Source organism: Alnus glutinosa, chromosome 8 (assembly GCF_958979055.1).
Source record: "Alnus glutinosa chromosome 8, dhAlnGlut1.1, whole genome shotgun sequence".
NCBI lineage: Eukaryota > Viridiplantae > Streptophyta > Magnoliopsida > Fagales > Betulaceae > Alnus > Alnus glutinosa.
In genome coordinates, this window is record NC_084893.1 from 1,473,621 (window position 1) to 1,489,734 (window position 16,114).

General features: G+C 34.9%; 1 protein-coding gene across 2 annotated transcripts; it reads right to left on the reverse strand.

Moving 5' to 3' along the window:
- Positions 1-9,633: 9,633 nt before the first annotated feature.
- On the reverse strand, positions 9,634-15,194 carry LOC133876480 (probable inactive purple acid phosphatase 27). 2 transcript variants are annotated; one of them, XM_062314763.1, is made up of 12 exons: positions 14,962-15,194; positions 14,535-14,626; positions 14,215-14,287; positions 13,988-14,110; positions 13,768-13,860; positions 13,427-13,556; positions 13,257-13,338; positions 13,034-13,166; positions 11,235-11,440; positions 11,008-11,133; positions 10,267-10,570; positions 9,634-10,073 (listed from the first exon to the last, which is right to left on the reverse strand). In XM_062314763.1, exons 1-12 carry the CDS (start codon positions 15,145-15,147, stop codon positions 9,768-9,770), a joined length of 1,854 nt encoding a protein of 617 aa, XP_062170747.1. In that variant the 5' UTR covers positions 15,148-15,194; the 3' UTR covers positions 9,634-9,767. The 2 variants fall into 2 exon arrangements, with proteins under 2 accessions (XP_062170747.1, XP_062170749.1); XM_062314765.1 differs by having other exon boundaries at positions 14,535-14,645; positions 14,962-15,095.
- Between the last annotated feature and the right edge of the window lie 920 nt (positions 15,195-16,114).

Below are 16,114 nucleotides of genomic sequence, written 5' to 3' on the forward strand. Positions count from 1 at the left end.
GAGGATTCTTGAGTTCTTGTAAACAAAGAGTAATCGGCCTTAGATTGTGTGAAACCAAGATCAATCAAACAATCTGAAAACTTATAAAACCATTGCCTAGAGGCCTGTTTTAATCCATATAAGGATTTGGTTAACTTGCAGACTTGAGACTCCCCCTTAGTCTTAAATCCGGGAGGTAGCTTCATATATACTTCTTCATCTAATTCACCATGAAGAAAAGCATTGTTTACATCAAGTTGATGTAAAGTCCAATGCTTGGCAGCAGCAACAGCTAGTAGGGTCCGAACAGTGGTCATCTTGGCCACAGGAGAAAAAGTTTCATGATAGTCGATCCTTTCATTTTGAGTATAACCCTTGGCAACCATACGGGCTTTGTGCCTTTCTATGCTCCCATCAGCTCTATACTTAATTTTATACACCCATTTGCAACCAATGGGTTGTTTGTGAGGAGGTAAATCAGTAACAACCCATGTGTGATTCTCCTCAAGGGCTGCAATTTCAGCAGCCATGGCATCTCGCCAATGTGCATGTTTAACTGCCTCATGATAGAACTGTGGTTCAACATTAAAAGAAATGGAGAAACAAAAACGTTTGAAAGGAGGAGATAGTTGATCATAAGACACAAAGGAAGAAAGAGGAAAGGGATTACCTGATTCACCAGAAAAAGAATCCTTAGAAACAAAACCTTGTAAAGTAGAAGCAAGATGGCAGTGATACTGCTGCAGATATTCAGGTGGACGCCTGATTCTTGTGGAATGTCGAATAACAGAAGGACTAGGATCAGTGAGAGTGGGAGGAGAAGGAGAAGAAGAAATGACATGAGAAGGGGATTCTGCATAGGTGGAATTTGGAGGAACAGAAGTAGTAGGAACAGGGTTAGAAGAAGAAGAGGAAAGAGTGTCAAAAAATGGAAAATCTGCAGAATCAGTTGGAGAAATAACAGGATGGACAAAAGATGTTTCAGTGGATGTGATAGGAAAAGATGAAGATGGAAAAGATGGAGATGGAAAAGAGAAACATCCATCAGAATTAGGATGCAAAAGATTAATGGCAAAAGGGAATATATGTTGATGGAAAATAACATTTCTAGAGATGAAGACAGATTTGGTTTGAAGATCATACAACTTGTAACCTTTAATGGCATAAGGATAACCAATAAAGACACAAGGTATGGCACGGGAATCAAATTTATTTCTAGCTCGGCATAAAGAAGAAGCATAAGCTAGACAACCAAAAACTTTGAGATGAGAATAAAGAGGAGGTTTGGAAAACAAAATTTCATGAGGTGTTTTGTTAGATAGATTGGGGGTAGGAATACGATTAATGAGATGAATGGCAGTAATAACACAATCTCCCCAGAATTCAAAAGGTAAGTGAGCTTGAAGCCTCAAAGATCTAGCCACATTTAAGATGCGTTGATGTTTCCTCTCAACAACAGAATTTTGTTGAGAGGTTTCAACACAACTTAGTTGATGAATAGTCCATTGTTTAGCAAAGAAATCAACCTGAAATTCAGCACCATTATCAGATCTTAAGCATTTGATGGTGTGCTGAAATTGAGTAGCAACTAAATGAAAGAAATTTTGAAGAATTGATCGAGTTTGAGATTTTTGATGCATTAAAAGCACCGAAGTGAATCTACTATAATCATCAACAATAGTAAGGAAAAATCTGGAACCATTTATTGAATTGGTGGAAAAGGGTCCCTAAATGTCACAATGTATCAATTCAAAAGGATTACAAGAAACTGAATTGCTATGCAAAAAGGGTAGTCTATGTTGCTTAGCAATGGGACAAACAATACAAACATTATTAGAATCAAAAGGAATGGAAGGAACAAGCTTATGTATAAGACTTATTCTAGATGATGAAGGATGCCTCAATCTGTAATGCCAAATATCAGCAAAGGATGAAGGAGTTTTGACTGAGGTGGAGAAGACTCGAGGACTGGAATCAGTATGAATAGAATCTGAAATCTGCAAGTAGTAAAGACCATTGTGCTCCTTACCCACCCCAATCGTTTTCCAATGGCTCAAAGTCTGTATGAAACAGTAATTAGAAAGAAAGATTAAGCAACAATAAAGATTTTTGATAAGCTTGCTTGCGGATATCAAGTTGAAATTAAAAGATGGCACACATAAAACATCAGTGAGAACAAGAGTTTCTGAAATTTTAATAGTGCCTATGTGAGTAACCGAAGCAATAGCACCATTTGGTAATTGAACATTAGTGGAGATAATGGCAGTTATGTGAGTAAAAAAAGATATAGAACAAACCATGTGATCAGTAGCCCCTGTGTCGACAATCCAGGGAGGCTTTTTGAGTGAAGAAAAATGAGAATGATGAGAAAATTGAGAAGAGAAAACAGAATAATGTGAGTTGAGAGCAAAAATACCAGATGATGTAAAACCTGTGTTATTCGGATTTGACTGAGGAGCAACATGTCCAACTGAATGAGCAGCAGGCAGTGAAGATGCATATTGATGTTGAATAAATGCCATCAGCTGCTTGCACTATTCAAGAGTGATGGGAAGTTGTGGAACTGAATCAACAGCAAAATCGGTTCCTGGTATTTGGCTAACCGAATGAACAGAAGATTGATTCTTGGTGAATTTGAAGCCAGGTGGAAACCCATGGACCCTATAACACTTGCCAACCGTGTGTCCAGGAATTCCACAGTGAGAGCAAATAGGTTTCTCTTTGCGATTGTTCCATTTACCAGACTTATGCATTGGAGCCACATTAGCTTTGGTCATGAGTGCTGCAGTTTCATGTACCAAAGGAGCAACAGAAAATCTCCTTTTGTCGCTCTTCTTGAATTATCAATGAGAAAACCTTGTTAAATGGGGGAAGAGGATCATTGAGAATGATTTGTCCCCGAATATGAGCAAATGAATCATCAAGACCCATTAAAAATTGGAACACATGATCTCGGTTGTGTTTCTCATGAACAGCCCGCATTCCTCCACAAGTAAATGAAGGAATCGGATCATAATTGTCTAATTCATCCCATAGACTTTTGATTTTAGTGAAATAATCACTAACTGATGAATTTTCTTGAAATAGGTTTGCAAGAATTTTCTGGAGTTGAAAAATTCGAGGACCATTACCTTGAAAAAAACAATCCTTTAGATCCTGCCACATTCAGGCACAGGTGGTGATGTATATCACATTGGAGGTGATTTCCTTTGAAACAGAGTTCAAAATCCAGGCAATAATCATATTATTGCACCGAGTCCAAGCATGAAACGTTGCTTCATCTGCAGGAGATGGTTGAGGCAGAGAACCATCGATGAACGCCATCTTATTTTTGGCTATGAGGGAGACAATCATGGATCTATTCCATGTATTGTAATTAGGACCAGTGAGAGGTTGAGAAACCAATACTGATCCTGGGTGATCGCCATTGCTCAAGTAAAAAGGACTAGATGAATTTTCAGTCAGTGATGATGAGGTAGAAGAAACAGCCATTGATGCAAGAAAAAGAAATGATTTTAGGAATGAGTGAAGACGAAATGATTTGAGGAATTGAAACATAAATGAGAGAAATTGAATGAACTTTCACAGATTTGTGAAAAGCTCTGATACCATGTCAAACTTTGCAGAATTGCAAAGTAAAAAAGAAAGAATAGAGGAAAAGGAAAAGTGCGTTGCAAGAAATGAAGAAGAACTTTGATCTTCTATTGATTTGCTTAATTGTAAAATACAAAGGAAGGAAGTACTTATACTCAAACAATAAGCACACGTGCTTGATTAACTCAGACACTAACTAACTAACTTGAAGAATAAGGAATGTAAACAACTATACAACTCTCTGTTATAGTAAGAAAAATAAGACAGCTGTACAATGACTAAGCTATACATTTCCAATACTACTTCAAAAATCTAAAATCACAGCATTCACAAAAATAATCAATAACACATGCATCAAAAAACAAAAGTTTGACAAATTCTATCTCAATGATTTAAACCATATATCAAGTTATATATCCTTTACAAAAATCTTATGAAGCTACCAAATCATATATCTCACATAAACGGAACACTCTTCAATGTTTAATTGAATGGTTATAAGTATAGGCGAATATATATATAGAGAGAGAGAGCGGAACCATACGAATTCAGTAAGAACTGTATTTAAAGTGAATGCACCATAGCAATTTTCTTAGTATTGAAGGTGAGAGCAAAGCCATATAGCAATTTTCTTAGTATTGAAAGTGACAGCAAAGCCATATAGCAATTTTATATTCTGACTAACTCAATTCGGCGGAAAACTCTGTCTATATATAATATATATATCATCCTTGACCAAAGATAAATAATATTATTTAAAAGCGTTAATTAGTCAATATCAAAAGTTAATTATTTTTAAAAAGTAATATTTTTCTTCACATTCATTAAATCAAGTCACAAACATCCTGGTAATTTCGAAAGAAATTTCTTAATAATATTGTTGTTCATTTCCACACCCACTAACGATCTTGATTATATATATATATATATAGTCCATGTCATCATAGAGATATGATACATTTATAACTTTTGTACAACTCTTGCACAATTTCAATAATTTTTTTTTTAAAAAAAATTAATTATTGAATATGTAGGACCTACGTATAAAAAAACACATATAATAATTAATTTTTAAAAAATAATTATTAAAATTGTACAAAAATTATATAATAATCATTCTCGTCATCATATTAATACAAAAGGAAGAGCGAAGAGGAATTGGTTGTGGTGTCACTGGTGTGTAACAGTCCAATGTCTTCTCGATCTGAAGATGTTGGTGATTTTATCGCACAACTTACATTCTGAAGCGCGTGAAAAGCAATCAAGCGAATTAAAGAGAAATTGAAAAGCAAAATGATACGGCAACCGTTGATATGCGATAAGTGAGCGTTCAAATCTTAAAGCAAAAAAAGAACAGAAATGTCTCTTGCACAACAGTTGTGCAAGAGACAAGAGACATGGAGTGGGTTTCACGTGGGACTCATGTGATGAGACCTACCCATGTCTCTTGAATCCTGCACAACTGTTGTGCAGGAATCATGTCTCAAAAAAGAATTCTCATATTCAAGTAGGCTTGGCAATTCGGGTTGTCGTGTCAACCCATTTAGTTGGCGTGTCAACCCATCGGGTTAGCGTATCAACCCATTTAACTAATTTGGTAAAAAATGTGTAATTATCGCGTCATAAATATGCTATAAACGGGTTGATGGGTCATAAACAGGTTGGTGGGTCATAAACGAGTCATTAATGAGTCATAAACGGGTTGACGGGTCATAAACGAGTTATAGCCTAAACCCAAACCCTATATATTCGTATCGTGTTCATGTCAGATTTGCGGGTCGTGTCAAAATTGCCAAGCCTAAATTCAAGTGAAAAACCTTTCCACTTTTTTGATGGGAGCCATGTGGCCAGAACCCTGCACTATTTTGTTAATTTTATGATAAAATTTTGAAAAATATATATATAAAAAAAAAAACTCCCGAACTAATAATCGATTTTATAATAGCCTTCAAATTTTTCAAGTGCACTAATGTGGCCCATCAAATTATCAAAGTGTGTCAAAAATACTACTTTTGTCGAAATATTCATATAATATCCTTATTCTCCTAAAAACTTAAAAAAAAAAAAAAAAAAAAAAAAAAAAAAAAAAAAAAACTATTTATTTTAAAATAAAAAATTAAAACCTATTAATATAAAACTCAAAAGTTAAAGAAATTAAAAATTAAAAATAATTAATTAAAAAAAAACAGAAGCTAAGAAAATTGGTGGCTCTACAGCCACCCCAATCAAAAAAAATTAATTTCTTAATTTCTTTAACTTTTTAGTTTTATATATATATATATATATATATATATATATATATTATTAACAGTGACACGTGTCATCATTTTATTAGTATTGAGAATGACACTAACAGAATCTATCAAGTATTTTGATGGAATTTGTCTACAATGATGAAATTGTTATTTTTTGCCTACCTTAAAGACCTTTGAATTATTTTTTATTCTGCAGTGAGCGATTTGTAATTTAGGCCAACCACATGGATTAATTTTGCATTTATTTTCTTCTAAAAAATATATATATTTTAGTTTTTTTTTTTTTTTTTTTTTTTTTAGTTTTAGTTTTAGTTTTAGTTTTTAAGATAATAGGGGTACTATGAACATTTCTACAAAAGTGGCATTTTTGGCACACTTTGGTAATTTAATGAGTCACATTAATACACTTGAAAATTGAGAAAACTATTATAAAATCGACTGTTAGTTCATGAAACTTTTTTATATTTTTCCTTAAAATCTTTTATGCTGTAATTATGTGTTCACTAGGTTTCACGTTAATTAAATAAAGTTATCATGGTCATTGGGATGGTTTCGGATACCTCAATTTAGGATTAAGATTCTCTTAAATTATTTGTCCGAATTTGAGAGAATTCGGACAAGTGATTGTGAGATATCACTTATGAGATCTACCTGATTGAATAAGTGGTTGGGCAGCCCAATTTTTATTTGATCAGGTGAGTCCCATAAGTGGTCTTTCACAATCACCTGCTCAAATTCTCTTAAATTCGGACAAATAATTTGAGAGGATCCTAATCCCTCTATTTAGCCATTTGGAAATAACCGAGTTACTCTTTAATGACCATAGAGAGTAATTCGGCCGCCCCTAATTTTTTTTCAAATTATTGAGTGGAATGCAACTTTTTTAATTCCTATTTTAATTAGGATCCAACTAGACAATGTTATTTGCCTACCGAATGAATGAGAATTCTCTAACTTGGCTTTGAACTTCTTGGTATTAATTTCCCCCACACATTGATTGAGAAATGTCGTAATTGTTTGTGACGTATATACCTTGATTAGTTGGACGGCATTTTTAATTGATTTAAACAGTAAAATTAGTTGATTGTGAGGCTTTAGATATTTTGTTGTAATGATTATAAACTTGTTACATCAAAGTTGGTGGAGTCAGGAGTGCAATGTTCATGTGACTCATACCGCCATATTGGTTTGTATGGAATGGAATAAATAAGGACAGTACGTGAACTTTGAATTAGTGTAATGTTGATTGTGCCGTCCTATATTATTTGGATAGAAAAATAAAGGTGTTTATATATATATATATATATATATATATATATTTGTAATTTTTTTTTGAAACGATGTGTTTTAAAATTGTGATGGTCATGAACCTATCATAACTCCGCAGTTAAGTGTGCTTATGTGAGAGTAGTAATAATCTCCTGAAAAGTATGATTTAAGAGATCCAATAATAGATAATATTATGCCGTTGAGAGTGAACTGTTACATTGATTATATGCTTTTACTATAAGTGAGTTGTTTTAAATGTTTTTACTTAATTAGTACTTTTCTTTCTTTCTTTCTTTCTTTTTTTTTTTTTTTTTTTTTTTAAAAAAAAAAAAAAAACTATAAGAGCTGTTACTCTTTTAAGTTGTAACTAGGAATTGAAATAGTACATAAAAATCGAACTTGTAGTTTGTAATTTTTCTTTTTTAGCGAAATATTCTTCGCTAGTACTTTATGTAATTTTCCTTTTAAGATTCTAGTTTTTTATTTCATAAAATTAGAGAAATATTTATTTTCATTCTCCTATATATCAATCGATTGATATCTCTTGTCCATTTTCATACAATAAACATGTAAATCTATTATTGAATTTGTAGGATATGGATTCCGCAATAAGTTAATTTGTGGATTAGTTTTTTTTTAAAAAAAAAAAAGATGGACAAGATATGCATGTGTAGGAGAGTGACATCAAACACATCTCATGAAATTAAGACCTTAATTTATGAAGATTTCAAATCTAAGATTTTTTTTTTTTTTTTTAAAAAAAAAAAAAAAAAAAAACCAGAAAAAAAATCTAAAATATTTTTCCATTATTTGAATGGAGCGATGCCAGAAACAAACTTCTAATTGGTGTTTATAGTCTTAATTAGTCTAATAATATTTCGAAAAGACCTTCACAAAACTTGACTTTCTTGGTAAAGAAATAAGATTTCCAAAATTTGCTGTATATTATATATTTATTAGCCTTCGGCTGTGTGTTTCTCGTGTGGGTGTACGTGTGTGAGAGCCATATAGAAGTATGCCCTTCGGCCATGAAGCAAGTATTTGACCCGCCTAAACTCACCCAGCTGGCCGAGTCATCTCTAATTTCTGTGTTTTGAATGATTATGGGACGGGCCGGCCCACTGTAACTTTGATTAATATTATAACCACAAGTTTTCTACAAATCAATTTAATAATCCTTCACGTACATTTATTTTCCTCTCATTTGTGGAATTAAAGTACGGATTATTAGAAGATAGTGTTGAGATGCAATAATGCCGTTCTGTTCGCATGGATGTTCCTAGAACATGCTTTTCAAGGTATGATTTCGAATGCCATAGGCCCATAAAAAGCTTTAACTTCTCTCTTATCCAACGCATATATTACGAAGTCATTTTAATCTAGTTTATAAATCGCCCTTCTATTATTCGAGCATAAATCTACAATCTATTCAATCCCATCCATTCATGAACGTACGTAATTGGCTTTAATAATAATCGATACAAACCTCAAGTAGAATTTGCCATTGAAAACCGGCTTGTAGAGGAAGGTGCACAAGAGTTTATACACATATTATTAATTAAGATTGTACTTGAGAGTTGAGTCATGTAAGACAATTAAGATTGTAAAACATACCTTAAGTGAAACTAACCCTTGAAAATTGGCTTGCAAGAGAAAGGTACCTAAATGCTTATATTCAGTGGCAGAGCCACTAAGGGGCTTGGGAGGGCCCCCCAAGCCCCAAGGTTCTCTCCAAAAAAAATTAAAAAATTAAAATTTTACCTCAAATTTTGTTATTTTTTTTTAATTTTGGCCCTCTCAAAACTTTTTTTTTTTTATTTTTTTTCAATTTGGTCCCCCAACTTGGAGGGGCCGGCTCCACCCCTACTTATATCCTCTTAACCAATATTTCACTTAGGATCTTAACATATCATTGTGTGCTGTGACCAATATCTACGATGACTCATTCTATGGACATTGGCCCAATTATAACCCTTTATTTGCTCAATAATAACCCTTTATATTTTGGTCACCGGAGCACCGAGGATCGATGCTCTAAGACAAAATGTTAAGAACGAAACTTTATTAAAGTTCAAGAACAATAATTGGTTATTTCTGCATGACCTTTTTTCCTCCTTAGCCCATTACATAAATACTAGCACAGAGCTAGGTTTGCCAATAAGGAAACTCTCTGCTAGTCAATGTTTTATTTTAGGATACTAAAATATATATAGTTTCAAAAGAAAAATAACATAGAAAATGGAAAAACAATCATGAATAGCACGGGGATAATCGTAGAATAAAAGTATATGATATCTAGAATTACTCAATCCCTAAATATGAAATCAACTAGCTCAAAAAATAGTTTATAACAAATTAGAATTTGGATAGCAAATATTTACCTGAAATCACCAAAATTTCTTCTTAACCACAAACATGAAGTTTAATCAGTCTTTTTTTAATTCCGCATTATATTGTCATACACATATTCAACCCATATTCTAAGTGTTGTTTGGAGTTTGGTTTATATTTTTATATATGCTACTAAACAGTTAAATTAGATCGAAAATTATAGTAAAAAAATGTAGTATTCAAAGTATTTTTCTTTTGTAATATTAACATCGTAACTGCATTAAAAACGAGGGATCATGCTGTTTCCCAAGTAAAACATACAGGATAAATTACATTGAGTCAAGGAGCCAAAGTGATTGGTTCACAGCCATCTTGTACACAGGTCAACACATCCCTGTAGTCCCTTGAAATGGTGAAGGAATCATTCACCTTTCCATCACTGCTCTTTTTGTACTCCAAGAGAAGGGATGAGTGGTCGAATGCAGTGAGTTTGACAAAGCCAAAGTCAGAATCTCTGTGAATACTCCACCTGGTTTGCACCGGTCCAAAGCCCGAGAAGCGGGACCCTCCCCCTCCAACAACTATATTTATTGTTCCATTAACGGTGCCTGAATAGTGAGATCTTTCTGTATTCACGCACTGGTTCTGCATCCCACCCCCACATAAACATCAAGTGAATCAGAATATATGTCAACTGATCATCAAAACAAGTACAACAGATATGGCCTGAAAGGTGATTAAGAACTTGCCCTGATCTCATCAACTTAAGCATTTGCAAATACTTAAAAGACACAAATGACAGAAGAAATCTTTTGTTCCATTTTTGTCTTGGCCATACCTGGTATATGGGGCATGTTCTCTCGTAGTTATGGACATGGCCAAAGAATGCTATGTCCACTTTGTACTTCTGCCAGAGCTTTTGCAAGTTTTCTCTTCCCATGGGCTCCCCGAATGAACCATCCTCCCAATATGAGGAGGAATAACCAAGAACACGATGAGCAATGAAGATCAACCATGGCTGTTTCTGCCTATCGGCTGTTGCAAGACATTTTTCGATGAACTTGTACTGTTCAGAACCCTCCCTCCAATCGTGCTCACTGTCAGCTATACAGAAGCGGAACATGCCATAATCTGTTGAATACCTGCAGAGACCAACCAACAATAAATTCAAAGGGAATTTTGAAAATTGGCCTTAACAGAAGGTGGAAGCAGCTTCTTTTATTTAATTTTTTTTTATTTAATTGGTTTGGTTTGACTAGAAACTTGAAATTATAAAAAATCAGCCAATAATGCCTAGCTTTCTCTATTAATTTGGCGGATACTAATTACAAGACTTGAAGGGATTGATTATCTATTAAGGAACTTGTTTGTTTATGTTGGATGGTCTCTCCCATGACATGTGCAGATATATGTCATGATGCCATGTCCTAATTAACTGGAACTGGACAACCTACTTGCTCATTCTTTGGCACACTTTTATCATTTCTTGTAGAAATTAACCTTGTAATTCTTCTGCCACATAAAAGACTAAATTCTGTTTAAAAACTTAATGAGATAGAGAAGAGACCACATTACTTACCAAAACTTAGCTCTATTCTCAGCAGGAACATAAAACATGGTCTCAGCAAGAACACCACATTCACCACCTGAATCATTAGAGTCATAGAAGGACCCAGTCCCCGGTACATCCCGTTCATGATTGCCACTGCAGTAGTTACTACATGTAAACTCCAATAGATAGCAGGATTTTATGCTTAAAACATAACTATAAAAGCAAAGCAGCAAGGACATTGCAAGCATGCGAACCTTGCAATCATGTATGGTACAGTTGACGCAATGGGCTCGATCTGTGATGTGAATTGGTCCCACTGTGAGATGTATCCATTTGCGTATGTGATATCTCCTATGTGAAAAACTATGTCGATGTTGTCTATGTCTTTGATGAGTTGATCTGTGGTATTGAGTGACCCTGGCTGATAATTATTGTACTCATTTGAACCATCACGTTCAGCCTGAAACATGTGGACAAAGTGTAAGTAGGAATGCATTCATTTGAACCATGAATGTTTGTAAGATCTTATCGAAACCAAAGAAGAATGAGCCGCTACTAAGAAGAAATTTAGAAGAGCAGCCATAGCCCATAAGACATGTTATAAACAGTTGCCAGGATTTCATGCTCTCAATTGAACAGGGCAATTGGTACTAATGAATTTAATGGGCCTAGTTTGGAAGGCATTGCTTGAAGCATGTTTTTCAGCAATGATATGGTATTAATCTAGATAACTGGAGGACAGAATAGGAGAACTGATTAACTTTCGATACAAGAGTCGAGGATTTCTCAATTATTGTTTCCATGTCCAGAAATACAGAACAGCTATTATCAAGACTCTCATCTATTATCAAGAATCAGGATTGGTTTTGGCAGGGGGCTAGGTCAGATGATTTGGTTGCCATCCAAAGCCGGTTATTTGTTGGAGAGATATGGTTATCGTGTGCTGTATGATTCTGGGCTCTCTAAGGATGCAAGACTCTCATCTATTATCAAGAATCAGGACTGGTTTTGGCAGGGGGCTAGATCAGATGATTTGGTTGCCATCCAAAGCTGGCTACCAGAAATTATTTTTGGGGTTTCTGATATGCCCATTTGGAAGTCCAGTACTGGCACTTACTCATGTGCTGACACTTGGGATAATCTTAGTAATAAGCTTCCGGAAGTTGCTTGGTGGAGATTGGTTTGGTTCTCTTTAGCTATTCCTAAACATTCTTTTCTTTGCTGGCTTGTGTTTAGAGATGCTATCACTACAAATCAGAAGCTGGCTTGTTGGGGTTTTAGTGGAAATTTGAATTGTCTTTTCTGCAATGGATGCATTGAGTGCAGAGACCATATGTATTTTAGCTGCAGCTTTAGCCGCAGGATTTGGAGGGCTGCTATGAAGGCTTGTGGTTTTGCTGATCCCCCTTGTTGTTGGGATGATGTTGTGGATTGGGGTATTTCTAATTTCCATGGTAAGAGCCTGCAAGCCTGCTTAGGTAGGCTGTGTTTTGGCTCGGTGATATATCATCTTTGGAAGCATCGTAATGATCTCGAGCATGGAAATATTCCGCGTTTAGAGGAAGCTATTTTGGTCCAGGTTTTTTGGGATGTTCGCACCAGACTTCTAGCTAAAGGGAGGTTTAAGAGTTTATCTTCTTGATTAGAGTTGGTGTATAGGTGGAACCTTCATCCCTTGTTGTAACCTGTTTGATTTCTGATGGGTAGTTGATTTTTGTAAACTGCTAGCTTTGATGCAGTAGGGGTTTGCTGGTTGGGGTTAAGCTTTGTGCTCCCCTGTGTGTCCTGTTTTGTGGGCGTGGACCAGATTTGATTCTGGCGTGTATTTGTGGTTGTTCTTCTTCTATAAAGTTTTGGTTCATCTAAAAGAGAAATACAGAACAAAAAGAAAAGGCCACACACTATATCTTTCAAGGTACTGGAGATCAATGTTAAGAGGTCAGGAATCAAGACATACAGAACAAGAGAAAAAAAAGTTTAATAGCAGAAGGCAGCTCATTCCTTATTTATCATACTTTCTGGCAGTTTCTGCAACTCATTCTCTTAATATTACCTTTCCCATGTCACCGAATATCACAACACGCTGCAATGAATCCTGCCCTGGATATGGCGATGACTTGAAATAATAAGACTTGCTCCAGATATAGGTACCATTAAACAACCTATGACCAAGCTTGTAAGTGTACCTGAATAAACAATCATCATCAGAATTCAGAGCCTGGGAACAACCATCGAAGCACTTCTGCAACATAATGCTTGTTAGTTAAGGTAATTACAGTAAGTTTGGCCACAATTCCTTCAAGAAACTCGTGTGAATGAAACCAGGATCGCGCCAACCAACTGTTCTTGCCGGCGGACCTGCAGAATGAAGAGCTCAATCCTCATGTTCATTGGTATTTTTTTTTCCCCCCAATTACAATTAGAGGAAGGAAGACAAAGATTATACCACACATGGCGTTTCGTTTAAAAGTCAATGTTCCGGCAGGCGATTGAGTTTGAGATTCTCCCTTAAGACCCCACTCAACAAAAGGTACAGCCTCAATAACATTGCACCCGCTTGTCCATGTTACTGTCATCTGCATAATAGCAGAACAATGTTTCATGGACATGTGAGTGCATATATTCATACTTGGAGCAAAATAAATTATACAAAACATCACACCATTACATTAAACAGTTTTGATTATCTTCTGATTGACAATAATAGAATTAACGCTTAAGTGATCATCAATATTATTTAGATTAATATCCAGATTTCTGTGACAAGAAAAAAGATAATGAACTTACTTCGTTCCAATACTTCCCTTGAGAGAGGCGAGGATAAAGAGGTGCCTTTGGATTTGCAAAAGTTACGGTATTTGAAACTGCCAACAGTTTTGGCTGAAATACATGCAGGAATACAAACTTAGTCTAGCTACACTATAAGTCTCCTTGGCTTTTCTGAATGATTTAGGCTTGAATTTAAAAAGAAATAGACTCAATGCACCAGGTCAACACAAGAACCTACATTTAATAAACCGCCTGAGAATAATGCAAAAGAGAAATCTGCCCGCTGATTGACCAATCGAAATTTTAAAGATGTTTTCCCTGTCTTTGAATACCCACCATTGGATTCATTGGCAAACTTATACTGAAAATGAAAAACACTCATTATGGAATTAGTTAGAAAAAACCAAATGCAAATGGTTCAAAATTGACTTGATTTCAACATAGATAAATTGTTATAATACGTACCTTTATTGGAGCTGAGCATATATATGGAGCCTGTTGTCGTTTTGGTTCATCATCATGCGGGCAGGTAGATGAGCTGCCATTGTACAGGATGACATAACTTCAGTCACAAGCTCTAAAAAATATACATGGAAGAATCCTACATTATGCAGTCATCAACAATGATGTGCATGATTATGGCCCTATGTTGATGCAGCCAACCCCAAGTATAACAAGGAAATTGAATACAATTTTTTTGAGTTTAGTCTTCTCCATGCAGTCAAACTAAGTACAAAAAGAGCAGCGAGGAAATTCACAAGAGGTAGTACTAATGCAAACATTACTTGAACTTTGCTGGAGAGAAGACTGCAACCCAATCCTCTTCAGAAGGGGCAGGGCACTCAAGTTTCACTGTGACCCACTGAGAATCTTCCCCCTGCGAGTAAATCCTATATCTAATCAACTTGTTTAGAGCACAGAGTGTTCGGCTTATAAGCTATGTCTCAACTCAATATAAAATTACAAAGAGAGAGAGACAGTTGACTGAAAGCTGGTAGTCAACGATCAGATCTACACAACCCCAAAACAATATAATACGTTTATTCAACCCATCTTAACCATGTAAATGATCGTCAGAAGATCAATTGATGAATGGCCATTACACCAACATGGGATAGTATCCCATAATACCATTAAGCAATAGAATTGATACACAAATCTATTCTTTTAGACCCTTTTTCTGAACCTGAACAAAAAACAAGTTAGTGTTACCTTGGTGCCAAGAAGGGCAGGTTGTGCTGTGATAGAAGCATCATCATGAAGAGCATAGAGGACCCTGTGGATGGCAATCTTGGATAGTGGCTGCTCCCCAACTCCACCATGTCTACCATGAGCTGCAACACACTGCACTACCAACAACAATATCAATGAAACTTCCCGGAACACGAAGCTCTCCATCGTTCTGTAACCAGACAGTCCAAACCTCAACACAGTTCATGAACAATGAAGTCTCAGCCGGCCTATTTAATTAAGCCGGTGAACGACAAAAAAAAAAAAAATTAATTGTTAATTATTCAATAGAGAGAGAAAGAGAGAGATGACCTCTCATGAGATTATTTCAAAAGACTAAATGAGATTATTTCAAAGCCTTTTAATTAGCTTATGCTATCATGTAACATTTGTTACAAAATTTTCATAATTTAAAGAAAGAGCAATTAATCTATTAGTAACTCTTAAAAGACTAATTTTCCTTTTTAGTTGAAATTTTATTTTATTGTATCAATGATGTACCGGATGTCACGTGACATGGCAACATATCAGTCACATAACATTTTGTACCCATTAAATACAATTATATAACATAATGTATATTGTTAAATATAATCAAATAAAATTCTGACCATAAAATAACTCAACTTCAATTTAAAGGATGGAGGGTCTTGTTACCAAATGATTGTCTTCAATCTTAAGGAAAAGAAAATTTTGTTTGCACAAAAGGGGAACTTTCAAATTTCAATGATGAATTGCCTAACCTTAATAGTTGACCAATGAAGTCTGTGTCATATTTTTTTTTTTTTTCAATTTAATATATTAAACTAACGAGTGTCTTTAAAGCATGTCACCTAGCTACCTTAAGAACACATGTTAATTTAGTAGACTAATTTTTTTTTTTAAAAAAAAATATTCAACTTAATTTAGAAAAAAAAAAAAAAACTTTATCAGCCAAATTATCTCTTTCTCTTGAATATTATTTGGTTAATAAAGGAACAATTTGGCTGGTGAATTTGATAGGTCTCAATGTCTCATTATGTACCTCATTCCAGCTCTCTCAAGCTCGGCTTCCCGTTACACCTATTTTCCACGAGTCAAAATTGTCAAATACTATTTATTGAAAGAATAAAGGAATATACTTATAGTATAATAG

Coding starts and splice junctions, on each gene's coding strand:
- LOC133876480 (XM_062314763.1), bottom strand. CDS start 15,147: ATGGAGAGCTTCGTGTTCCGGGAAGTTTCATTGATATTGTTGTTGGTA. Junction 14,627..14,961: donor CTGCCCTTCTTGGCACCAAG/GTAACACTAACT, acceptor ATTTACTCGCAG/GGGGAAGATTCTCAGTGGGT. Junction 13,557..13,767: donor AAGGGAAGTATTGGAACGAA/GTAAGTTCATTA, acceptor GCTATTATGCAG/ATGACAGTAACATGGACAAG.